Here is a 26794-nt window from a genome sequence, read left to right on the forward strand (position 1 = left end):
TGTTGCATCTAGAGGCTTGGTAAAGCCATCGGGTAGCTGGTGTTGGGTATTTATGTAGCTCAACTCAATATCTCCCTTCTCATTATGGACTCTCAGGAAGTAGAATCTCATATTTATGTGTTTAGTTCTGGAGTGTTGAACTGGGTTATTAGCTAAGCTTATGGTACTGGTGTTATCACACAGAAATGACACACTCTTGAAATCTAACCCAAAATCTCTCAAGGTAGCAACCATCTACAAAATCTGTGAGCAACAGCTAGCAGCAGCTACATATTCAGTTTCAGAAGTAGACTGCGCAACGCTATACTGCTTGCGAGAAGACTGATGCATGTACTCCATCATGCGATCCTGACTGCCAGCAAGTCTCTCCTGCTCCCGATCCCTCGGGTCGCCTTGTTACTTGCATCGGCATCCCTTTCACTTGACTTTGTCAACACGCCGTCTCCATCCGCCTTCCATGCTTTGCTTGACCTCCATATGTTCAGCTAGAATCATACTTAACTCCGTCTGGCCTCCTTGATCGTCCAGCACCAAGCACTCCGCTTGGCCCCGATAATCCCACCGTCGATCACTAAGTTGCATCTATCACCTGCACACCATGAGACAAGTAAACACATATCTCCGACTCCAATTACAGTTAGTCCATAATCAATATGCTCAAATGAAATCCCAAATCAATTTAAATCATATCAAAGCTCATGCAAAACCGAAGATCATCAAGCGAAATAAATACCAATATCAATCACTCATCACAAGTAAACCAAGATATATTTCAACTTAGTTTCTCAAGGGCTCATCGACGCCGGAGAGCGGAAGTCGAGGCCATGTGCCACCAGCCACAACGAAGGACTGGCTCACCATAGTAGGGGTCGAAGAGGAAGTCGAGGTTGAAGATATCCTTGACAGCTCAGCGGCGAAGGTCGGGTGTACCAGTGAGTGCGGCGGCTCGATAAATGTGGCGAACGGGCGTACGGGGATATGAGACGATGCTTGTGCTCCTGTCATAACGTCCGAGGATGAACTATAGCTCATCGATCGAAAGACTTTCACCACAGTCCATATAATCCAGACAAACACTACACTCATCTCGCCCCTGGAGACCTCGAGGCCACTGTTGAGCTGCAACTTCATTGCACGTGCCTCGACATCAATCCGGTGCAGTATGTCCCTCTGTAAAGAAAACTTTCATTTGTTTACACAATTTTTTTACCAACAATTGTAGTAAATGAGGACTGCGTAGTGTTATTCGTACCTCAAACGACCGCGCCAGGTCCCAGTGTGTCAGGTACGTGTGGTGCATATTCGCCACGTGCCATGGAAGCTCGGCCAGTGTGTACATGACCAGAATCCGTGTTCGAGGCATGAACCACGAGAGGTACTCCGCGTAAGCCTCTTCAGAGTGTGGCCGTTCCTCATCCACAACATGCTCCATAGCTTGGTCCTATTCGTCAACCCATCTCTGCACACGCGATGCAAATGTGCTCATGGAATGAGCCCCCCTTCGTGTCAACCTATAAAAAACATATGTATGTGAAAACATGTGTATACATGGGTCGTATGAAAAATGTAATTACAACGTTACGCACTTGTGTATGTTGATAGGTATCATCCTAGTTAGTTGTAGGGGGAATGCCTGGAACTTCTTGAAATGCCGCATCACGCGATGCAGTGAGTACTTCTCGACGTAGATGTCAAAGATGAGGTCACAAGTCGTGAGCCAGTACTCTCAATCGCGTAAGCAGAGCAACGAAAGTCCAAGCAGAGTGCGTTGAAATACCTCACCCTTTGTGTATGACCTCTAGCGGACACAATTCACTGTCAGCTCATCGAACCGGCGAACGAAGTCCGGGTATGCGCGACGTGTCTGCACGCTGGACCAACTCGGCTGTGCAACCAAACTAAGTTAGAGAAACTAAAAAGAAAATAGTGAACATATGCATACAAAAATATCATAACACTTACCCTACATCTGCACCACAACGACCCCATGGTAGGGCTGTCGATGTCGTCCACATGGAACTGGTATGCGTTATGGTCGACAACAGGTCTGTTGATGGTGATTTGCTCATATGACCACATCTGAAGCAGCAGGGGACACTTGGTGAGGATCATGTTGTTATCGGTCTTTGTGCAGGCGTTGCATAGGTCATGGTATGTCGCATACAGCACAAGTGAAGCCAAGCCGTACTACAAGACCACCCCTGGGTCAGAGTGGCAACCTCTCTGGCGTAGGGGATCATGCTCCTTGAAATCGTGTTGTCGTGGGTCTCTGTGAATGATAGCCTTTAGAAGTGACGATGAATAATAGATAGTCGCCATATCAGGGTATCCCAGGGTGTTCTGTAATCCCCGGAGCATATCATTATCTTTAGGAAGGGAATCCCTGGAAGAAAGGAAACTACTCATAGGTATCCAAGGTGTCTCGTATCTGGAAAGGTCTATCTTTCAAAAATAAGAAGGAAGAGTACATATGACGTACGACACCCCAATATATATATACGGAATGGAGGGTCCCTGCAGAGGACAAGCCATTGGAAGCTAGAACAAGCCATCTCAAGCCATACGAGTTTCGCAAGCCCATACAAGCCAACAGAAGCCAAGGAACAAATCATCAACTATGTTTAGATTCATCTAGACTAGCTACACCCCCTTGTAATAGACTTATATCAATACAAGACAAATATGATGTAGGGTTATTATCCTCAAGGAGACTCAAACCTGTCTAAAAAACTCTGTGTTATTCCCTTGTGATTTATCTACTCAAAGCATCCCCTATTCTTGAACAAGATCATTAGATCAACAATTTACGAATCGTCGACAACTGGTGCCGTCCGTGGGGATCATGATAAAAGGAGTTGAAGAGTCTACACACGACATGTCGTCGACATAGCCTAAAGCTTCGTTGAAAACTTTTTTTTTTGGATAAGGGGTTCTGCGACAACTTTACCTCTCTTCCCGACGAACCGGAGATCGATCGGGTAGATTTCAGCGATGAACTTTCTGACGATGATTCATGCGATGAGGTAAGTCGATTTATGGATCAATGCACCAAAGATTACGGTATCGAGTTCGAACCACTCAATTACCAAGACAATTATGGATGTCCAATTCACAGCAAGTCAGGATCAATTCTTGCAATTTTTGTCAACATGGATTGTTAAGATATCAATTCGGAGCAATCCGATGAAGCATCCATGATAGATCTGGACACCTCCTCCAGCAGAGGTTACCCTGGAGAAGTTTTCACCATTAGAAACGGGGGTGATGATCTGAGTCATCATGACAACGACCCTGTAAACACTAAGGGTCCTCTAGCCCTGACGGCAAGCAATGGTCAGCCTCATGCAGACACAACACCTCCGGCCCTTATTGGGGTCCCGATCATACAGTCTCCTGGTCATCAACATGGGTCTAACCATTTTAAATCCGCGACTGCAAAGAGTTTCCTCTTTCTACAAGAGACCATTATGCACCCTCCATCCACAGATCTAGCTATCCCGTCTGGTAAGGATTAGGTGAACTCGGCAGTCGACTTGACAAAGGAGATCATGCTCCAAGCCGAGAATCCCCTTCTAGCCCTAGCTGGTTACAGTACTAACCAAGGCAAGCCAGGCAATCCTCTATCATGAGATGCATCTGACTTGGAGAGGTGTAACTCTAAGAACAGGACTTCCCGGGATGACAATCAGGCAAACAATCACATTCGTACCTCACGAGTCAAATATCATCTAATCAATGACTTGTGTTAGTTCATCGACAAATGACAATGACGCTCGGGAGCTTTTGAAGAAGATTCTTCTAACCCCCCCCCCCCATCTATCTAATTAGGAAACATCCCGATATCGATCAAATCAAGACCAATCTCCAATTGCCCTGGAAAAGAATCGTATGGGTGTTGGAACCAAGGAAGGCACCGTCAACGGATGTCTAGCCTTCTCTCTAGATCTATAGAACGTAAACTAATCGGCAAGGTTTTGGCCTGGGATGATCGAGAAATACAATAGAAGCATAAATCACATTGAGTTTCTCCTAATCTATACCACGACCATCCAAGCAGCTGGTGGAAACAAGAAGGTAATTGTGAATTATCTCCCAACAGCCCTTGAAGGGGCAGCCAGGACCTGGTTGACCAATCTAAGTTCAGGAACAATCTACTAATGGGAGCAACTCTACGACTTATTTCGAGCTAACTTGCAGGGTACGTATGTTCGGCCCAGCACAAAAAAAGATCACTACCATTGTGAACAAATGACAAATGAGATCCTGCGCAAGTTCGTGCAATGCTTCAGTAATTTTCCTAGACTCAGAGACAAAAATGCCAACCCCATTTTCTCTGCAACTTTGGTTAGTTATGATCATAATTGCAGTACATAACCATGCCCATGCAATCTCAAAATCATCAAACCAAATCAACACTATTATCAACCACTTATCATATATGAACCAATGCACATTTCAACTTGGTTTCTTAGTCTAAATACGACCTCGGGGCACTAGCCACAAGAAGAAATGGCATTTGTCGGGAGCCTAGGGTAGAAAGAATGTGTTGTACACCAAGATCTATGAGAATTCCATCAATGCGCTCCTGTCCCAAATCCAAACTCAGCTGCATCCGGTGTGACGCTTGTGCCTTCCAGACATTCCAAGAGGCATGGATGTATCTAACCCACTACGGTTGAGGAGGCCTTGCGCTAGCTACAGTGTGATAGGCTGCAATACGCTTGGGGATCGAGAGTGGGAGATGTGGCACCGATATTCTTCAATTCGAAGGGTATTTTAATATATCAATAAACCCAAAATCCAAACTCGACTGCATCCGGTGTGACGCTTGTGCCTTCCAGACATTCCAAGAGGCATGGATGTCTCTAACCCATTGGCGGTTGAGGCCTTGCACTAGCTACAGTGTGGTGGGCTGCACTACGCTTGGGGATTGAGAGCGAGAGATGTGGCACTAGTATTTTTCAATTTGAAGGGTATTTTAATATATCAGTAAACCCTAAATAGGGTAATAAAAGAGGTTTTCTCCTCATCTTCTGGATTCATGCTAATTTGGTGATAACTAGAATGGGTATCAAGAAGGCTTATATAGTGGCACCATAGGTGAAATCAACTATTTGATCTATTCGTGGTAGATGAAAAATGTCCTTGGGGCAGACTTTGTTGAGGTCTGTGAAGTCGACACACATTCGCCACTTGTCGTTTGATTGTTTTGACCATAAGAGGGTTTGTGAGCTACTTAGGGTGATCCACTTTTCGAATAAAGACTGCCTTGGTGAGCCTTTCCATTTCCTCTTTAATAGCTTATTTTCAATCAGGTGCGAACTATCAGAGTTTCTGTTTAATCGGCTTTGCATCGGGTTGGATAGCTAATTTATACTCAATCACTTCCTTGGAGATCCCATGCATGTCTAATGGTTGCCAAGCGAACACGTTAGCATTTTACCAGATGAAAGTGATGAGAGCGAATTCGTATTTGGGATCAGTTTAGAATTGATCTGAATGGTCATGGATGGCTCTGTAGGATCCAAAGGAACTTATTTGACTTCACCGTGAGATTTCACAATGGCCTTTGGCCTTGAGTTCTTCATCTCCTTGTCTGGTTGATGATGTGTGACCATATCTAAACTTTGTTTGTCATAGTGTAAGTCGGTTTTCGTGCAGCCACAGATGGTGATGACTCCCTCGGATCTTGAGATCTTCATGCACTGGTAAGCGTAGTGCATAGCTGCCATGAATTTAGCAAGAGAGTAGGTCTTCCTAAGATGGCATAGTATGTCATCTCAAAATCGACCATGTCAAACAGAATTTTTATGTTCAGAAATTGTCTTGCTTCCTATAGGTGACGAGTAGCGATGCCTGACCAATGGGAGTGGCTAAAGATCTGAGTACTATACCATGGAAGGCTTGAGTAACCGGTTTGTTTACAGATTGTGAGATCTGCATCCCTCCGAGTGCATTAGCAAAGAGAGTGTTTAGGAAACTTTCACCATCGATACGGACTCGGGTAACCCTATAATTGTTTATCGTAGGCTCGTCCACTATTAGAATATGGCCCACTCGTACGAAGTTATCAGGGCAATCTTCTTAGCCAAAGGATATTTTTGTGTCGAACCACTTCACGACTTGATGACCCTTCAAAATAGTGTCTATAACTTCTCGGGCCACTGTCTTGTACTGTCGTTTGGACTCATAGGACACGGAACCACTGAACATGTGATCAATCATCCTCTCGCGTGGCTAGAAAGACATAGTGTCCATGTCATCCCTGCTACCATCTGAGTCAGAGTCCCTACTATGGGTTGTGACCTGGACCTTCTTTTCCTTGGCTACTTTTTCGTCTTCCGCCTTGACCAACTTTTTCCAGACGCAGCACTTGTAGATGATGTGGTTGTCGGTTTGGTGGAAGTCGCACCAAGGCTTCCCGTCACATTCGCCAGAGCCTGGTGTGAAGCTTTTGCCCCAAGAAGGATTTGAATGCTAGTTGGGACGAATGTCAGACAAATCTGCAAAAAAAACCTTATCGGATTTAGTTTTCTTGCCCTTACCTCCCTTGGTGCTCTTCTTGTGCTTGCTTTGGACCTTGTCACCGCTAAGCTCGGGTTGAGGGCGCTTGATGCCTTGAGTTTTTTTCATGATGTAAAGGAGTGCATCTTCAACCCTAGTTGACTTATCGACAATCTGCATGAGGCCCTTAACCATTTCGGGCTCCTTTCGGGCAATGTCTTCGATGCAACGCCAGCTCTTAACCCCTTGAGTGAATGCCTCAATAACGTCATGGTGACTAATCTTGGGGATAATGTTCCAGGTGTTGTACACACTAGATGATTCGGCATTGAAAAAAATAAACTCACCGGATGATCCGGTGTTCACATGCAGTACACCCCAAAGCATTTCAACAAAGAAGCAAAAATTGAAGTACATGTCGAATGGTCCGGCGTTGGGCATCAATGAACGCCAAAGCTTTTCTTGCATAGAGGTTGCAAACTGGATCTGACGAACTTGTATACGCCGGATGGTCCGGCGCTGGACAATTTGTACGCCAGATACTTTGCCGGAGTAGTTTTTCCAGAGAGGGTCCAAAACGGGTTCCAGCAAGAATGGATTCGCCAAATGGTCCAGTGATGGGCATGAATACACGCCAGACTATTTCTTGCAAAGAGGATTTCAGGCGGCCTGGTCTGATGAGTTGAACACGTAGGATGGTTCGGCACTCAAGAGGAGTGAACACTAGATCATCTAGCGTTCATGAATTTTCAAAGATGTGTCATTTCTGCATGGATTTTGATTTCAAATAACTTGTGATGGAGTTAAATGGTATTGGATGTACATATTTGCTTTTCTCATGATATGTATAGGTGGTGAAGGCAACTTAGTGATTGACGACAGGAAGATCGGGGCTAATCGGGGAGCTTGGTGCTGGACGATCGGGGGAGTCGGGTGGAGTCAAGGGTGATTCCAGCTATACACGTGGAGTTCAAGTAAAGCATCAGATATAGGATGAAGACGGCATGTTGACAAAGTCCAGTAAAAGGGATGTCGGTGCAAGTGACAAGGTGGCCAAAGAGATTAGGAGCGGGAGAGACTTGCCGGCGGTCAATATCACAAGACGGAGTGCACATGTCGTCATCGAGATGCTTGCATAAGGTGTATGCAAGTGGCTGTAAGTCATGCTTTGAGAAGCGTGTAAGGCAGTATCCCAGTTTAGCCGCAAAAATTGTGAGAGGATAGAGTGCACATATTATCATCGTAAAGCTTGCGTTGAGGTGAAGCTAAATCATGAAGGGGCCATAGCCATCCAATGGATGAAGAAAAATTCGAATAGAACTACCCACAGTGGTAGGTGGGAGTGCATTGTAAGGGAAGTGCAGTTTAGGGATAGGATTGCTTAAGGGTTAAGCAAGCCTCGTAGATCTATAAATAGAGGGGTATGACTAGTGAAAATATGAGAGATTTTAAGAGCCTTCCACTTGTGTTGTCTGGAGAGTGAGTGAGAGGTTGTTAGCCTATGTTTATGTGAGAGCTTCTGTGAGAAAAACACTTTGTAATATGTCAAAAGAGGGTGTTCCTATGAGCTTAATGAAGAGAGTGTTTTTGCATATGCTTGAGTTCATCTCCTTCTAGTCTCCTACTTTTGGATCTCTTATTTTTGTGCATGTTTTTGATGTTTCCTTGTTAATTTTCATTTTCCTTGAGAGTTGCTTGTTTTGGGTCGTGTAAGAGGTGTTCTTCTTGTTACTAGAGGGTGAATCATCTCATATGAGTTGGTCTCGAACCATCTCAGCCCACTAGATCCATCAACTTGAAGAATCCATTCTTCCGGTGGCTAATTTTGTTGTGTTTTAAGTATTTTTTTTATCAAGTTGCTTGATTCCTTGCGCTATGACTCTTAATATGGCATTAATCGGAACCTAGTGTTCACATTCATCTAAGAGGAGCATTGGTTTTGAAAGTTTTGTATTTATTCTTGTCTCTCTTGCTTTCGCATATAGTTTTGAGGTGCGTTGGATTCAATAATAGGAGAAGTCATCAATTTTTAAAGAAATTTATTAAAGCGTCTATTCACCTCCTTCTAATCGCTTATTTCGGTCCTACATAGATGGTGGACCTCTGTATGGCACAAAGCAGGAAAAATGTGCAACACTTGCTTTGGCATTGCTCCTTCTCCAACCTCCTACACCGGCATATCGCATATGCAATCATCGTCTTTGGCTATCTCAATTGCAGATGGATGGATCTCCTGCACGCCTTGATCCTCAAAGAGCATCATAGAGGTTTCTGACTCCTCCCTCTTCATCCTTATGTGCAAGCACATTTGGAAGGAACATAATGCTTCTCTACTGCTTAAAAAGTATGTAGTGCTTCCTGAAGCCTTCACACACCCGAATGTTCTGCCTCCACACTCTGCTCTCCTTCCAATGCCGACAGTGGGACCACCCCACGTTCCCATTACACCAGCCACACCGCCATCGCCACCCCTCCCTCTCCAAGCGCAAGGCATCCCCATTCCCCTCTCAGATCAGGCTGGTGTTAGGCAGCCCTGTTCCCATGACATTGTCACCACCCCCTCCCCCTCCCTCTTCCCTTCAACACCAGCCAACCATGTTCCCTCCTAGATCGGCTCAGCCACGACACCTCCACACTCTCCCACCTGCGATTCCAATGGAGTCCGCGAGCCGGGTCTCCCCTCATCCAATCGCAGTCTCCACCAACCCACCATGGTCAAGCGGCTCATTGCAGCAGCCACCCTCCATGCCACCACCGCGCATCCATCTATCAGCAGTGTTGCTTCCTTCTCGTTCCCCCCTAACCCTTTGGCTGGCAGCGATGTTGACCCAGTCAACATCAAACTGGTTGCCGCCACCACCGGAGGTGGATGGGCCATGCACGCGCCGCATGGAGAGTCTCGGTGCAGTGGAGAAACCATGGTAGCTTGCCTCGCCACAACATTGACCTTGCCGTCCACCGCCACCACGGCGGGAACCGCTGTCGACACTCGTACACTGAATCTCCACCCTCCAAATCGAAGCCACAGGCGGCACTAGGCCCAGGAATGCACAGGCCCCCATGGAGCACCCACAGGCGAGGGTGCCACACTCCACGCCGCTGATGTGCTACCGTCTGCCCTTCCTTGGTATCTACCCACTCCCTTTCTGGTGCCACCCATCCCCGTGCTTGCCTCCTTCAATAGATCCAGCCACCTCCCAGTCGCGTTTACACCGTGTTCTCCTCACGCTTGAGGCAATGCTGCTGCTCGCCATCAATATTTCAACGCCCATCACCCCCACGCTCTACCCACTTGATTCGTCGCCACCGATCCCTCCACGACATTCTCTTCTCCATCGACCTCTCTATTGCCGAATCAGGTGTAGCTGACTGCCCATCTACCAGATCACTAGTGGCCGTCACCCGTATCAATGGATACACCGTCAACAACCATGGCCACGCCATCGTCTCTGGCAGCATGCATCGACTTCTCACAATGCCTCGCCGTCGAGGCAGTCCGGGCCGCGCACGTCCTCTTGGTGTAGCAGCACCGTCCCCTCAAGATCGTGTTCCGGTCTCGCGCCATCGACATACTCACCGTCGACATCCACCCTGCTGCCATTGTCGGGAAGGAAATCCTCCTCTCAACCAAGCCACCGGTATCGTCATCTGAGAAACGGACGTCGTTGGAGACAACGTCTTGATCCTCCACCCGATTGGAGTCAGGGCTAAGATTGGGGTTGTATCGGTGGTTCTGATTGATGTGCCAGCGAGGAGCATGGTGGTGGGCAACTTTAACACCCTAAACTTTCAATTTTTACAATAGCTTAAAATTTTGCTAGAATTAAATATGAGTTGTAAATTTTGTTCTCTAGAAGAAATTAATTTCTAAATTTAAATTGCCATAGGTTATATTTATGTTTGATGCATTTATACTGTAGTAGTTGCAATAGACTTTTATGCGTGAAAAATGTTTGTAAAAAATCACTAGAAGTCGCCCGTTTAAATCTCTTTTGGAAAATGGTTCAAAAATAAAAAGAAAAGCAATTTCCTATATTGTGAAACCTTCCCGAGCCTAATCTTTTCTTTTCCGGCCCAAAATCCGCTCCTCCCCTCTCCTTTCGGCCTGGCCCGAGCCGCTCTCCACCTCCCTTTACCGCATCGGCCCTGGCCCAGCCACTTCCGCTCACCCCCTCCCTCTTTCGCGCGTTGGGCCGAGCCGTCCGGCCGAGCCGCCCTTTCCCGCGCGCGCCCCCACCTCTCACCGACGCGTGGGCCCGGCTCAAGCACAGTCGAGCCAGCTCCCCTTCTTCCTCCCACCGCCAGCTCTGATCCCCAAGCTTCATAATGCTTAATGGTAGAACACAATTGTGCACCCAAAATTCATTTGCAATCGATGATCAGCGAGTACATATAACAGTAGAAGATGCCGTTTCCAAAAGCAGCAAATGATTCTTCATTCCTAACAAACTGTCTTTTTTATCACAAGTGGAAAAGTGGTACATGGTTACTGCAATTAGTTATGTATGTATGATGATTGCCACAATTAATAACAAGGTTTAGAAACTATCAAATCCTATACCTGTTGGACTCCCAGATTGTTTGAGCTAATAGGCTACATCGGTGAGTACTGATTACTGAATAACAGTATACAGAAAGAAAATGTTTTGCACACCAAGAAATTGGAAACCTTCCAAGTTTTATTTAGCTACAACCATTTTAAACCATATCCAGTCTTCAAACAAAATTTGTATACCACTTCTCTTCAAGTATAATAGCATATACTTTTCAAATATTCAAAATTCTAAACAGTTATTATCCAAACTGTCTCTTAGGGTGATTATATCTCAAGCAAAACATTTCCAAGGTATCAAAATTCCACCTATGGCTAATGCAGATGCCAAGACCCAAGCACAAAACATGGCATAGGACATAAGTATGACAGCAAGCACTGCAAGAACTGGGACAGGACAAACTGATGCCTAACGTGCATGCATACTGGATAGCTGGCTCCTTGAGTCCTGCATGTCTACCTCGCTAATGTTGTTCCTGGGCCGCTTTAGGAGAGGCCGGGCAGTGTAGGAGCGGTACACACATGTTTAGGATGCAAAGAGAAATGCAATCCACCAGGTAGTAGACAGTGAACAGCTGAACAGTACTAATCACACGTGGCAGAGGGACGCAGATGGAGATAACTTTCACCAAGATCATTTATCTTTAACATGACAGTGGAGATCATGTTGAGTTCATATATCACAGTAATTAATAATTTTTATACAACCCCTACAACTGCCCAGATATTTAACAGCGCAACACTCACAGCAAGCATTTAGCTTTCTTTACCTAAGCTCATGCCACTCATATAGCAAGGTCATCACTATCAAATACCCAGTTTAAGCGATGATAGGATAATCTTCCTTGTGATGAGCATAGGTTACACAACTGAAGGGATACTAACAAGTTTGACGGCTTCCCAAACCTCTGTACATAGCATTTCATTAACCTCCAGACACCTTTGCAACTGCAAAAGTGTCAGCCAAAGCACATGCTTCTGTTGCACCAAACATTTTGCAACTTGGAACAATTTAGTTTGTCAAGTCAGCAGGTTTGCCTTTTTCACGACTACAGACATGTGTGGTCCAAAAGTATAATACCAACAGGTTGCCCCCAATGACTGAGACGAAAGTCTGAATTTGCCTTACATCAAAGGAGCACCACCTACCACAGCATGACAGCATAAACACCATAATGTATGTACACACGTTTAAACGCCAGGTGCATACATCAATGCATGTGAAACTTCGATTACCAACAAGAAAATTCTTGCCAGCATCTCGTCAAATTTGAACTTTTAAGCTTCCCGTCCAAGGAAAAAGGTCCATCCATGTTTGCTCACACATCAAATCGTCAATCCACACTTTGGAATTCCTTATAGGGGTAACTAGCAATTTGCCTAGGCTCTCTAACCCTAACCCTGAACCCTCATCAGTCATGCAAGTACATTGATGCTGCACACAAGCAACGAACCTAGACCCGAAACCGTCTAAGTCTCGCCAGAAAAAATACCAACAATATCGAAATTAGTACGCTAGGCACAGCGACCGGAGGCGGTAGTAGTAGTAGTACCGATGGATCGGGGAACAACTGAACTGAAACAGAGCAGTGCTCGACTGGATCGGGGGTAACTTGTAAGGAAAGAAACGGAGTGGGGGGGGGGGGGGACTCACATGAGGTGCTGCGTCTTCCTGATGGCAATGTCCTCGGCGTCCACGAGCGATCTAAACCGCACCGCCACCTCCTCCGCGGCCGCCGCGGGCGCGGCCTCCGGCGACTTCTCCATCGTTCACCGCCCTCCAGTTCGGCCTCTGTTCGTTGGTCAGGTGCCGTTGGGCTGGGAAATTGGCCCGTTGATTTACATTGGTTGGCCCGTTGATTTACATTGGTCGGCCCGTGGCCTCAGAGGATGTTCATTTAAACTTAGCGTTGTGAGCACATGTGCTCGGAGTTTTTTATTTTTATATTTTCTATTAAATATTTAAATAAATATATCTTAATGGTAATCTTTACAGAAATAGACGGCTATATTCCTTTCAGAATGTGATAAAAATGACACAGTAACACCACCACATCTTACCGCCCTCGATGTTCATTTACACTAGCATTGTGAGCACACGAGCTTGTGGTGTACCGGCTATACGGACCGGTCTAATATTCCCAACCAAAAAGACAAAAAAACAAACAGAAAGAACAACATAACCCAAGCTTAGCTATCATCAAGCACGAGTATGTGGTCAGTAATGGCACGGTGCCACGGTGAGCAATAATGCGACAAATTTGGATTTTTGCCACTTCAAAGAGTGGGCTTCTTGGATTTGACACTCTAAAAATTAGCTTTGTATAATTGTTACTCAAAACATTGCCTTTTGATTTCCTTGCTATTATATTAATTCATGTTATGTATGATTGGCATCAAAATATTAATTCGAAATTGCATAATGGCAACAGAATAAAAAAACAATATTTTAAATGGTAATTCTATGAAGTTAATGAGTGGTAAAACTGCTAAGCTTATTCTTTAGAGTGACAAAAATTCAAATTTCTCACAATAATGTACCGTTACTAGGATCCACGGTTCAATCTAAACACCAAGTTAGTTAGGAATAGCTCAGTTGATGGGAGATGTCACTGTCATTCAGCTTGAATTTGAGTTTATATTTTTCTTAATAAAAAATAATATATTTTTCTATATTGGTCTCGTTGTTCTTAGTCTTAATCTTATAGTTGTATTTGGTGTAGATGTTGAAAGTCTTGTTGGAAAGGTTTATCTTTTTTTATTTGTTTTTTTTTCTTGATTTATTTGCAGTGGAAAGACTTGGAACTTTCTCGACGACACTTAAAACATGTCATGATAAACTCCTTCATAAGCTTGTTCGCTATATTGTCACGGTTATCTTGATAAAATTGGATATGATTCTTACCATTTAGTCTTGTCAAGTCCTTCTTGAGCTTCTCCAATTCTTACTTGAACTCATCATTCTCTTGTGCAATGAGATCATTACTTGATTCTACAACAATATTCTCAATACATGTCTTATTGCAAAAGGATGAATTAGATAGATTAATCAAATCATCACAATAAGTGAAATAATCTACGTTAGGATTAAAAATCAAAGAGAGATGTAGATTACTAAAAAGGAGTCTTAGGTTGAAATTCAATGTCCTCAAGTTTTGCATAAGCTCTTGATGCTCCTTATTTAGTAATTTGAATTTGCTTAACAATTATTTATAATTAGAAATGAAAGAAGCATGAATATCACTAAAGACATTAAGTTCTTTAGCTTGTTTATTTAATACCCTTTGTTGCTCATTGATCAATTTAAGAAGTTTTTCTTAAGAGAGTGAATTCTCATCGGATTTATCATCACTTACATCGTTTTTCATACATTTGATCATAAGACACTTGTATGATGACGACTTCGCGTGATGACAACCTTGAGAAATAGCTTCTTTTGGAGGAGTGTATGGTGAAACTCTCATCACTTGAGCTTGAATCTTTATCTTCACTCATCCATCATCATATGCTTATAAATACTTTGTCTCTCTTTTTTTCTTGGTCTTCTTCTCGTTATTGATACGATCAATTGTGTTGATTAAATTTTTTATGGAAGTTAGATGATCAATCTTAATGTTGATCTCCTTAAAATCCTTCTCCAATCTTGAGATGAGCTTGGTGATCTTTGGATCTATTTCTTCATCACTTGTGGTGCTTTGTTCATCTTCTTCATCTTCATCATTATCATCTTCACTTGAGCTTGACTCTTGCTATTTCATTCTCATCTTCATGTTGGGCATGTATCTTGTTTGTGAGGGCAAAGTTCTTGACACTGGATGAGGAGGAGGCTTCAACCTTCATTTTAATGGTCATCTCATGAGCGGTGATCTTGCCGAGACCTTATTTTGAAGTCATCTTGTAAATGTCATTGTTATTGTAGATGATGGAGACTATCAACTTATACTTTACAAATAGATCTTAAAGTATTCTTCTAACCACTTGATCATCTCCAATTGACGTTAAACCTAGCACATTGATCTCATTGATAAAAATATTCAAACGTGAGTACATATTATTGGCACTTTCATAGGCAAGTTATTTGATGCTATTGAGCTTAGTAACTAGCACATGATATTTCTCATTGCGCATATTCTTTGTGCCTTCATTATTTTAATGAGGCTAGTCTAAATATCATGTGCATTGGTAAAATAATATGTTCGGTTAAATGCATCGATGCTTAGAGATGATAAAATAATACTATTCGCTAAAGTATTGAATTGTATCTCCTTGTTTGTGACACATTGCTTCATCCCTTATTCGGTCACTCTCCAAATATCTAAATATTTAGCTTGCAAATAACAAGTTATTAGAATTTTTCAACGGAGAAAGTGAGTATCGTCAAAATATAGAGCACTACCGGTATCCATTCTAATCTTAGATGTCACAACTTACTAGACGATGAAGTCTAACCGATCAAAATGAGGACACGGCTCAAATACCACTTGAATTGGCGTATCCTTATGAAAGATGTGAGCCCCAATTCTGATACCAATTGAAAGTATCGGTCACGTCCTAAAAAAGGAGTGAATTAGGACAACTAAAAACTAACTAGCTCCAAAATTTTTACAAAATAAATCTATATCATTTTCTATCTAAATGTATTCTAGGTTCATTTAGTGTGTCTACTCTACCATTCAAAAGATTTGCAACCTATAGTCAATTCTAACAAAGTACTCTACGAAGTTAAACGCAAGGATAGATTGTAAGAAGTAGATGCAGAAACGTAAATAATGTAGAGAGAATAAACTTAGCATAAGAGATTTTTATCCCGTAGTATCGATGATACAAACGTCACTTCTAATCTACGTTAGAGCAGCCATCTAGCTTACAGCTCCTGAACGGCATCCGATCACAACCCTTAAGCCATCAAGGCCTCAATTAGTTAGAGCTATCAAGCCACCAAGATAAGATCTCACTGTAAACCTCTCAAGTGTGTACCAATCAGGGCACCGAACCATTAAGTGAAGTCTTTACTTTTCTTCTATGAGTCAAACACTTCATTAAGCAACATCCAGTGAGGTCTTCAATTTTCTTCTTTGAGTCAAACATTTCACCGAGCGTTAGATCATCCGATGAGTGTATTTTTTCTGAACTCGTCCAATTCAACCATTTTTGAATTCGGATTTAGTGACTTCTTCATGTATTATATCCATAAGACTTACTAAAATATATACTTAATAAATATATTAATTTTATTAAATATATTATTATTGATCATTAAAATTATATACCTACTTTTAAAAATACTATATTCGTTACACAGTTCCAAAGTTCAATGTACATCTTTCAAGCTAGCACAGCAACCCTAAGTGTTGGTATAGTACTGTGCCACTGTATCACGTGCTGGCAATAGGCCAATTGCTGCAGCAGGATAACATTTATTCTTTATTAAAAAAATGCTGCAGCAGGAGGAGCACAGCCCGTAGCAGTCAGTAGTGCTCCTACGTGCATCATGGCCTGCGCCGTACTGCTATCGAGGTATCCTATCCATGGGCTTGGAGCCTTGACGCCTCACGCCTATGACGCTCGATCGTGGCCTCCCGCCTGCACATCGTCATATGCCCAGCCGTACGTAAGCTACGGCAGGGATCGGCGTGATGGTGGTTCGGTCCCTGTGCCGAAGACCATTCGACAGGGATCGTCATCCGCGTGGCGCGTGCACGCTAAGTCCGCGCACGCGGACCCCGGGAGGAGAGATAGGCACGGGCCGCGAACAGCGAGGCCATTCCCCCACCTGCCCTGTCGGCGCGGCGGCCGGGTATTCCCGACCGGACCGGCGGATCTCTCGTCACGTCACGCACGTCATGGTAAGAGATGAACGAGATGTCGAAGGGGGGCAGTAAAAATGAGAGAGAGAGACAGAGATGAGTGGGGCGTGCGGCAGTACGTACTTGAATGCGCCCCGGCCAGCGGTGAAAGCTGGCTGGCTGGCCGGCCGGCCGGCACGGCAAAACGGAGGGAGCGGTAAAAAACTGCGCATCTGAGGCTGACAAGACGCGGGCTGTCTGCTCCCCTCGTCTCTGCCGCGCCGAGGCCTGCCTGCGGTGTGGCTGCTGCCGCGTACAAACCGGACAGCTAGCTGCGCCTGCAGCAGGATCGTACGCGCGTGCTACTGCTCTGACCTCTGCTAGCTCCCACAACAAGATGCACTCCTACATGCATATGAACTGTCAATACTCCATCTCTGCCCAAATTTACTCCTCCCAACTACTCTGCTCGAGTATGGCGCGTAATGTCACGATGTATGACGAGGCCATCCATCAGAGCTCAAACATCCATTCTAATGCATGCTTTGCTTCGTGCGTCGAGGAAGTGCAAGCGTCACTTGTCACAAAACACTGCGAGCCACCTCTTAGTGTGATAGTGTAAACGTAAAGTTATGATTTTACCTATCAGGATTTAAATCTAATATTTAGAACTTACACAAACATAAAATATTTTCAGCACTTTTATAAACACACACTCACGGATGTGATGTGCGTGACCTTGTATTCGTAAAAAAACAAACACAAACGCTTCCATCCCAGTGGCGTCACTTTTGTGACACGGTCATCCACCGGCCACCGCTCACGCACGCACACCTCGACAGCGCTCGCGCGGATGCCCCGGCAAAACACGGCGAGTTCGGCGGCACGTCACCGTCCCCGGGTGCCTCAGGCGTAGCTTTCATGGGGAGTCCCCCTCCTCCTTTCCGAAAGAAATTATGTGAGACCGAAAGACTCTCATCTCTGCGTGACACGTGTCCTATACTTCTCTTACATATATTCAATCAGACCGTTAGATCCAGAACGAACGGTGTAGATCAGAATCTCACGGAAGTCTTTCTGCAGAGTCTCATATAATTTTCTTCCCCTCCTTTCAGCGAGTCTATCACCAACTTCCCATAGCGGCCTACCAGAGACCACATCTAACCAGATCAGCCGCCGCCGCGGTCGCCATCCTCACGTCCGCGCCTCGCTGCTGCGCCATAGTTGGTTGGCGTCCGAGGTCGGCAGGCGGCCACATCACAAAATTCACCCCCAATCAAGCAACTGAGCTGGGCATCCAAGATCCAATATAATTGAGACGCAAACCAGGATTCATCATAGATAGCAATCAAGCAACGAAGAACAAGGTCAAACAGAACTGTCATGATACAGGCAAAAGCAACAGAGTACCACCAGCACATAGGAGTTCTTTCAGAGACAAATGGCAGTTGCAAAATACTAGGCAACTGACACTACTAGGGGCCTCACACGAATGACCAGTTCACGAACATGAAGGCAAGGCAGTACGGGGTGTCGTCGTCGCTCAGGACCTTCCACGCCACCGCCTGCTCGTACGACACGGGCCGCCCCATGCTTGACACGCAGACACCGCCAGGAAGGTACGCGAAGCCCTTGAGAGGACGCAGATTCATGGCATTAGCGTTAGATATGTCGGCATGAGCTGACTTTGGAGGCTGTTGTATAAATGGCGGTTGCACATACCTGCTGCATAATCTTGGGGTAATCGGAGCACAGGGCCTTGCGGCCATCGTCATCAAGGATCTTCTCGAGTGAGATGTCCTGGAGAGCAATCAGCGTCGTCTCCAGCATGTCAAGGCCAGCTTGGTTGGCGAAGGTGAACACAGGAGCAGCCTAAATTCATAGTTGGACAAAATTTCATCGGGCCCAGGCAAACATGGTGTGAAGTCGCGTATTGATAACATAAGCAAGCACAAACACTGACCTTCAGGGAACAGCACATGATCGAATCTGAGTGTTGCCACAGTGCTTTCAAGGAAGAATCCGTGCATTGGGTTTCAGTGCGAAGGAGCTCAGCGCCAGTGTGAAACCTGAAAATTCCAATGCAACCAAATTACTATGTTACACAATTGAACAGAGCAGTACGATTTACAATGCATAGATAAATCAGCTGATGCTATCACCTCTCTAAATGTTCTGAAGAATTGCTAACCGGATTTGGGAAAAGGAGAGCTTTACCTGTAGCTCCTGCCAATCCACCTTGCAAGTGTTTGGGCCTCAGGAGATCCTGGAGTTTGCTTCACTTCAAGCTGCCCACCAAGACGGGAAGGAGCTATTGCCACAGCCACTCGCTGCACTGATGCCACCACAGTTCTGACATATTGCCTGGCCATTGCTGCTACACTTTCTCGAAGGTGGTTTTCATATGAGAACTGGAAAGCAATGGTCAGGACTGATCTTGTGTTGCTGGTGCTGGAGGCGTCACTGGAAGTACGTGTAGTCCCACCAGATCCAACCTCAAGAGTTGATGCTAGGTCAAGGGTACGTGTGCCCAATGGTGGATCCTACAGTTCATTGTTAACAACCCATTGTCAGTTTAGCCCATCACAAAGACTAACGCTACAAATACAAAATTGTTGTACTAACCGTCTTGGCATCCAATGGTATGACTCGGAAGCCCGAGGGTAGCAGTGGTGCATCATCAGCGAAAGATTCATCAATGGGTGCAAAGACAAGCTGTGCACATGCACCACCTGCATTTTCATCGACGCCACTGCACAACTGCCAAAGAACATACAATGCTATGAGGCCAATGAACATAAAATGCTATGAGGCAAGTGCATCAACATGAATAGAACGAATACAAAATCTTAATGGTGTCTGAATACATACCTGCAGAAGATACATATCACGTGATAGAACAACTTCATCATGGCAGAGACTGTGTCCCTCAAGCCTAATAACCTCCAAGAACTGCAATTTAAAAGGTCAGTTTGATGAAAAAGATCAGTCAACCAGTAGTACAAGGAACTTAAAAAAATGAAACTACAAATTACCTCTTCATGCTCTAAGGTGTGTGCAAGCGGCAGTATGACCTGGCTGCCCATAAACCCACTAGCTCGCAGGCCAGGAACTGCATATGGACTAGCCCTTAGAGCAGCAGCAGAATAAGCATCAACACCAGGATCAGTCCATTCAGAGCGATGCTCCCTCAGAAATCTCACTAGTAGAGCAGGTGGTACGTTCTACATTATAAGAACAATTTCATGACACCTTAATTATAATCAGGTCATATAATGTCAACAATGTCTTGTTATGCTTAGCAAAAAACTACATGGATAATGAGTAAGAACCTGTAGCAGCATTGATGCCTTTGCACATAAGATGCCACCTCCAATTGCAGAAAACAGCTGGGCGGTACTGACATGAGATCCAACAAGTTTGTTTGGAGAGGCGTTGATAGCAATGGTAACATCCTCGGCACCGTCACTGCTCATCAGTGACCAACCGTCATCTGGAAATCCATTGACAGCATCATTGAAGCCTCTGTAAATTACATTAAAGACGTTAGACATGGCACATGTATGGGTCCTTCTAATAAATTACAACAGCATGAATGGTAAATGAGAATACAGCAACATTTTTACAAACCTGCTCAGCCTCTGACTAAATGTTCTCAGAACCGCTGGCTGGCGGCCCCCTCCATAGGGCATTTCCCCACTTGATTCATGTGCAATTTGCCTAATGTGACGCAGTGCCTGTACAATATGAATCACCAATTGTCACTCAATCATTCATTAGTGGCAAAAGAAAAACCGAATGCTTAACACCAATGAAATCTTGAGGAAAATGCAATTGAAAACATACAGCAATCGTCATCTTCTGCGCAAGAATCTTTGGAGATTCATAAAGTGGTCTAAGGACCTCAGGCACACTCCAAGCCTACAAGATAATAAAACTGATAAGATGCACACACAAAGTATTCAAGTCTAGAATGAAGTCTCCAAATTGGACAGGAAAATATTGGTGCCACTTACATCCAAATCAACATGATCTACAATGTGAATCATGGAGCCACCTCCCTCACACGGTCGAATTAAATAACCACTAGGAAGCACCTCAGCTCTAACGAAATTTGGAGTGTTGGGTCCTGACGGGCCTCCAGTCGACTGAGTCAATGACCTCTCACAGATCTACAGAGCAAGGCAGTGAACAACAGTAACCAACTCTGGGCACAAACAATATTCAAAGAAGGTAATCAACAAGATCTAATAAAGAGAACTGCTATTTTTCAAGTGCTTGAAAACAACTTATTTTTCAATCACCATCCTAGACCCTTAAGATCAACATCCAACCAACTCAACTCAAGCGGTTGGAAGTTGATCAAGAGCCTAAGATGGTCCTTAACATAGGCATATAACATTGCAACACTGCAGTGTAAAGTCACAAGAAAGCTGTTTAATCCAAACCGAACGAGGCCATCAGTAATGGACAGAAAGACCAGCAAAAATGAGAACATCATAGCAAGCAAAGAAAAGAAGCATTACCACAAGACTGCCATCTTCAAGACCACTAGTGTAACGGAGTGTCCAAAAGTCGCGTGGTGCCGCCAAAGTTGTCGGTGCATAAGTCTAAAGAATGGGATGGAAGTAACAATCATGTTACAGGTAATACAGAAGACAGTGTTCAGGTAAACCTTAAATTGAATTAAAACTTGTACGATGATGCATACCTGCATGTAGATAAGCTCGATAATTCCACCATTACCCGTAGGGATAACATGGAGTACATCCACACACCGGCAATCGCGGTACCAAGAGGGCCGATCCTTGAGGATCTCTGCGACCTACGGAGTAGTCAATTAGGACATGTCTGCTAAATGGAAACATAAAGCTATATGATCATGTAGCATGAACAAAAACACACCTTTGTGGGCTCAAGGCTCACCAGGCCGCAAGCTCGTGCTGCTACACCACTACAATTGTGCGAAACAGCGATGATTCCAATGGAATCCGGACCAGGCTGTAATGGAATTCAGAGTTTAAGTCGTTAGCCAAAGCAGAATTCAAATAACCAACACATGACACATTCTTTTTGTCCCAACAAGTGCATTACCTTCATCCCAACCATCTGCACCCAATCGACAGCAGTTCCCGTTGCCTTGGACAGGAACTCCGCCAAGGTCTCCTCAGCGATAGCGAGTAGACTGTTACAAACAAAAGGATTCCATCAAATTTAAGTAAAAGATCATGCAAGTGTGCATGCGTCTGTACATGTTACAGAATGGTCTTAAAAATGGTAGGTGCTGAAATTACCCAGCTGGGTTATTCGCGTCCCTTTGGGGGCGCGGAGCTGCTGATTGGTTTTGCTGTTGGTGGTGCTGACCACTTGTCACCACAGACTCACAGCTCGTGTCTGTAGTCGCAACAGAAGGCTGCAAGAATCATAACGCACAGTATTAGAAGTGAAACCAGCAAGGTGAACAGCAGAAGTTACATAAACCAACACATTTGCTTCTACAAGATGTTCACATACAGCTAAATATCTAGAAAACTACGAGTAAGATGAGATGGAATCAGCAAAGGAGATGAATCTCACATTATGGAGCTGCTGCCGCATGTACCCATTCTCGTAAACGAGACGGGACACTTGCTTCTGCAGCCTGTCATTCTCCTCCATCAATAGCTTGTTCATCGCAGTCAGCTTCCGGTTCACAGTTTGCAGGCGAGAGGCCTCCTTGCGTTGCTTCTCGCGGCATCTACCAATCGCAAATGCCAGTCACATCACACAGGAGTTACAAATGTCACTTGCATATGAAGAAACGGCGACAACAATTGCTAATCCAAAATATTCCAATGTCATTGCTTATCCTACGTATCAAATTCCAGCTACACGCGTATGGCACGAAAGCAACCCATGCCTCACACTAACTCTGACAAGTCAATTATTGTCCAACTGAAAACGATGTATCCCTGCTACACTTAAATCTGCTTTAAACGTGGACATATATAGATGCTTCATTATTGTTTGGGAAGGAGATCCCTGATTAAATCTCTTTAAATAATACTAGTAAGATGCTAAGACATCGAGGCCAACAACTTATTCTTAGATGTCTGAAAAAAATAACTTGTTCATAAAAATGCTAACTAAAAGTTCATCATCATATATAAATGTAAAGAAAAATGCTAATCAAAAGTAAAAGACATTCACACAGCCTTACCGCAGCACAAACGACAAAAATCTCAATTGAATGACGTTAGGAGTTCCTACGAAGTTCCTTCTCAAAACATTGGCAAATTTAGACCACCAAACTGAATGCTAGAACCGGACTCCAACCGAAAACAGACTGAAGGAAGGCCAAAAGGTACCAGTCCAATGCAAGAGACAGAATGAACAGCCTAAAAGATCGGAGCTTGAGAGCTAAAACCATTATATCTCCCCTTCTTTTTGTACCCAAGAGGACTTCGAAAAACTATAGGAAACCAAACATCCAAGAACGAGGCGGCTAACAAGGAAACCCTTGCCTTAATGACTTAATCCAACCCAAAAACACAAAAAAGGAGCCAAATTTTAGTAGCAAGAACCCATAATTTCTCAAACGAAGAAAACGGAGAAAACCAGGAAAAATCAAAGCGACAGATGAGGGATCGAGGGAGGCGAGGGTTACGCACCTTCGGTTCTGAAACCAAACTTTGATTTGCTTGGGCTCGATGTTGTTGAGTATGGGGCACTCCCTGATGAGCTGCTGCCTGCGCAGCGAGCTGGGCTTGGGGCACTCGCTGTATACCCGCTCGAGCGCCTCCACCTGCTCGGGGGTGTAGCGCACGTACTTTCCCGTGTCCACCTGCGGCGCCCCACCGCCGCCAGGCGACGACCTATCCTTGCCGCCCCCCGCCACCACCATCGCCGCCATCTACCAGGACCACCGCCCAAGGAGGAATCGTCGCAAGAGGAAGACGAAGAGCCACGGCCACGGGCGACGCCAAGTCATGACCTCGGGGTGAGAGCGTAGCCACCCGACGCCATGCTGGTGAGAGGACTGGTGGTGGTGGGTTCTTGGGGTCGGGGGAGGAGTTGGTTGCCGAGACGCGGTGAGGAGGAGAGCAGGGGAAAGGGAAAGGTAGCGAGACGGAGATGGAGAGGGGAGAGGAGCAGAGGAGACAAATGGGGGTTGCTCAGCTGAGCCCAGCTCGTGTAGTTTTGCGTTGTGTTGTGCGGATTGGTCTTGCAGAGAAGGAATATATGGAGGGGTCTTTTTGAATAGTAGCTTGCCCTTTTTCTTTTCATTTCGTTAAATCTTACTTTGGTAAGACTATGAGTCACGCGCACGAATGCATACTTACCTCCACACACACACACACACACACACATATATATATATATATATATATATATATATATATATATATATAAAAGTGTGTTCTATCATATATCTAAATAAAACTAGAGTTATAATCTCACATAGTATATGCATCGAACACATTCACATGTGTGTATATACTATTCATCTCGGGATTTACCAGGTATGCATATTTAAAAAAACCTTAACTAACTAAGTTATGCATGCTTAATTCATAATAAACCTTATAACTGCAGTGTTTTACTAAACGGTGAACCTTCAATAAATATCTAGATTTAGTATTAGAGTTGGGTTAGAGTTCTCCAACGACTTCGGTTTAGAGGGAGACTGTGAAGGTATGTGTGATATGGGTAGTATTGACGTCACCATCATATGATAAAATAAAATAAATTGTTTATTTGAGGGCATGTGTAATGAGGTAGCATCGGCACCAGAGGGATGGTAGCGCGGTTATACAGCTAATTCGTCGCCGGCCACAAACGATGAAAGCCGCCGCCTATAATGATGCAACGGGTGGTTGTTGCCATGGTGGCGCTAACAGCCACATCTGGAGGACCATGGGGAGAGATAGTTGTGATGGCTATCAGAGGCTTAGTGGCAAACTAAGCTCGAGCATATTCGAGGAAGAAGGGAGCAAGAAGCATTGGGAGGAAAAAAAAGCTCAAGATGAGGAAATACCTAATGGTGAACGACGGGGTTGAATGGACAAATGATAAATGGTTCATATGCTAGCCACTAAGTGAATATTTACTCAGATAGGGCTTCTCGCCTTTCGAATTGCAAATATGTGTGAATTATGTTGCAACCAGGAGCTCTAGCCTCTCTACCGGCTGAACTCCATTAAAAATTAGAGGTGAAAAAGAAGAAAGAATGAAAAGAAAAAAGAAAAAGAAGAAGAGGAGGTGGAGACCAAAGAGGAAGAAGAGAGATCCTCTACTATGGTTGCAACCGGCAAACAACGACTAGATGAGGTGCGTTGGAGTGATACAAGGCTCTCTCATTTATGATAAAATATGATACAAAGAAATTTCTGACGATATCTGACTTGTATTCTCTATCCACAAAAGTTCCCGTACATTTATGAAAATAGGTTTTGAGCTACGTGTTGGAGACAAATGAACATAAAATCTATGAATATGTACCCAGTACAAATTCAAACATCGTGGGCCCATGTTCAGGCCTAGGTCGGACCCGTGTCCCTTTTGAAATTCGATGGACAAATATTCTCTCCTTTGGAGGAATCCATTTTATTTTTATTTATTTTTGGCTTGGGAGGTGTGTGCGTTGGTGGCGTTATCCTTTTGATGGGCAGGCACATGCCCATGGCAGAAGCATGCTCTCATGGGGAGTGGTAAAATGGTGGCCAGGACCCCACAGTGCCGGCCTTTTGGAGGTGAAGAGAAAGAAAACACACTTGATCAGGATCCAGCGCGAACGGCTCAATCGGTCACTACAAAACTTGATGCATCATTTGCTCATAAGCACGAGTTTTGCTCACTTGAGAGTTGTGACACTAACACTGTGAGTCAGAAGAAGAAACAACAGAGCATAACGAGCTCTTATCTGAATTCTCAAGGGCACGCAATGCGAATTCAGTGGTAAGAAACAAACAGGCAAAACGGTAATCGGTGCACGAGAAAGCAACGCTTTAGGCTGTTCATATAAACTGTGCACTGACCCGATTCCGCGGCACTCGTGAGTGCACTGCACTGCACTATTCCCGTGTAGCTGTATTCGGCATTGATACTGATACCCTCTGTTACCTGCACAACTGTCTGTGTGTGCATGCCGATAGCAATGTTCAGTTCAAAACTTTTTTTTTGTTTATGATAGAAGTTTAAACATCCGTAATGGAAGTAAAACGAGAATCATGAAAAAGAATTATACTATAGCTCGATATTGCTGAATTTGTTGGAAAAATTCGTTCTTTCTCCTCACAAAGGACGCCTCCTGATCAGGGTCTATTGGGAGCACAAATGTGACTGTACTCTGAACTGAAGAAAAATTGTCAAAAAGAATATTGACCAGCTCGATCCCACATATACTTCAATTTACCTGAAAAAAGTTCTGCGTTGCAACAGTAGAATCGCGTTCTTCAGAGAAAAAGAAACAGTAGAATATTTTTGCTGCCGGGAGGTTAAATTTTGCCGGCGAGAGATCAGGGGATGGCACGAGGGACCGGATCACTTTTTCGCGTCGTCTTCCATGCTTTCCCCCGTCGCTCTGGCCGCCTGCCATTCAATGGACGAGTAGAGCTGCAAAGAGTTTATTTCCATCTTGCAGCTAGCTCGTGAATTCAACGGCTACCAAGGACATCATAGATTTGTAGGCGGCTGTTCATTCCGGTGCTAGATGAACTGGTAGGGTACAATTATTCCTGCATAGGTTCGGTTGGCAGGTTATGAAGTTAAAATTAATCCATCAACACCTTTGTCCATGATTATTTTTCCTAAATTATTTCTTTTCTCATGTGAAATAATATCTAATAGTTATGAGACCACAAAAACTGGGGTTGGATGCAGAGTCCACCAGGTCGCCAATAAGCATTCAACTCCCCCGTGTCGCTCCCTAGAGTGGCACGGGCCGACCTCCATCCCCCACACCGTCACCGCT

The 26794-nt window shown here is 44.5% G+C and overlaps 2 protein-coding genes across 4 annotated transcripts; both read right to left on the minus strand.

Annotated features, from left to right (window-relative positions):
- Positions 1-595: 595 nt before the first annotated feature.
- Positions 596-12828, minus strand: LOC133914241 (kxDL motif-containing protein LO9-177-like). 2 transcript variants are annotated; one of them, XM_062357369.1, is made up of 3 exons: positions 12711-12828; positions 1253-1511; positions 596-1170 (listed from the first exon to the last, which is right to left on the minus strand). In XM_062357369.1, the coding sequence occupies exons 2-3, from the start codon at positions 1430-1432 to the stop codon at positions 778-780; spliced, it is 573 nt and encodes a 190-aa protein (XP_062213353.1). In that variant the 5' UTR covers positions 1433-1511; positions 12711-12828; the 3' UTR covers positions 596-777. The 2 variants fall into 2 exon arrangements, with proteins under 2 accessions (XP_062213353.1, XP_062213354.1); XM_062357370.1 differs by lacking the exons at positions 596-1170; positions 1253-1511 and adding an exon at positions 1850-2079.
- Positions 12829-18155: 5327 nt separating this feature from the next.
- On the minus strand, positions 18156-24054 carry LOC133915820 (homeobox-leucine zipper protein HOX32-like). Of its 2 annotated transcripts, none has more exons than XM_062359151.1 (18): positions 23493-24054; positions 22420-22579; positions 22137-22255; positions 21937-22027; positions 21748-21843; positions 21554-21667; positions 21369-21452; positions 20859-21014; positions 20689-20763; positions 20473-20579; positions 20175-20367; positions 19878-20066; positions 19714-19794; positions 19468-19602; positions 19060-19385; positions 18806-18911; positions 18565-18714; positions 18156-18473 (listed from the first exon to the last, which is right to left on the minus strand). In XM_062359151.1, the coding sequence occupies exons 1-18, from the start codon at positions 23732-23734 to the stop codon at positions 18327-18329; spliced, it is 2571 nt and encodes an 856-aa protein (XP_062215135.1). In that variant the 5' UTR covers positions 23735-24054; the 3' UTR covers positions 18156-18326. The 2 variants fall into 2 exon arrangements, with proteins under 2 accessions (XP_062215135.1, XP_062215136.1); XM_062359152.1 differs by lacking the exon at positions 23493-24054 and adding an exon at positions 23042-23463.
- Between the last annotated feature and the right edge of the window lie 2740 nt (positions 24055-26794).

The sequence above is a fragment of the Phragmites australis genome, chromosome 4 (genome assembly GCF_958298935.1).
Source record: "Phragmites australis chromosome 4, lpPhrAust1.1, whole genome shotgun sequence".
NCBI classification, from domain to species: Eukaryota; Viridiplantae; Streptophyta; class Magnoliopsida; order Poales; family Poaceae; genus Phragmites; species Phragmites australis.

Coding starts and splice junctions, on each gene's coding strand:
- LOC133914241 (XM_062357369.1), bottom strand. CDS start 1,432: ATGGAGCATGTTGTGGATGAGGAACGGCCACACTCTGAAGAGGCTTAC. Junction 1,171..1,252: donor ACCTGGCGCGGTCGTTTGAG/GTACGAATAACA, acceptor TTTTCTTTACAG/AGGGACATACTGCACCGGAT.
- LOC133915820 (XM_062359151.1), bottom strand. CDS start 23,734: ATGGCGGCGATGGTGGTGGCGGGGGGCGGCAAGGATAGGTCGTCGCCT. Junction 21,844..21,936: donor TGCAGATGGTTGGGATGAAG/GTAATGCACTTG, acceptor ATTCCATTACAG/CCTGGTCCGGATTCCATTGG. Junction 21,453..21,553: donor TCGAGCTTATCTACATGCAG/GTATGCATCATC, acceptor CCCATTCTTTAG/ACTTATGCACCGACAACTTT.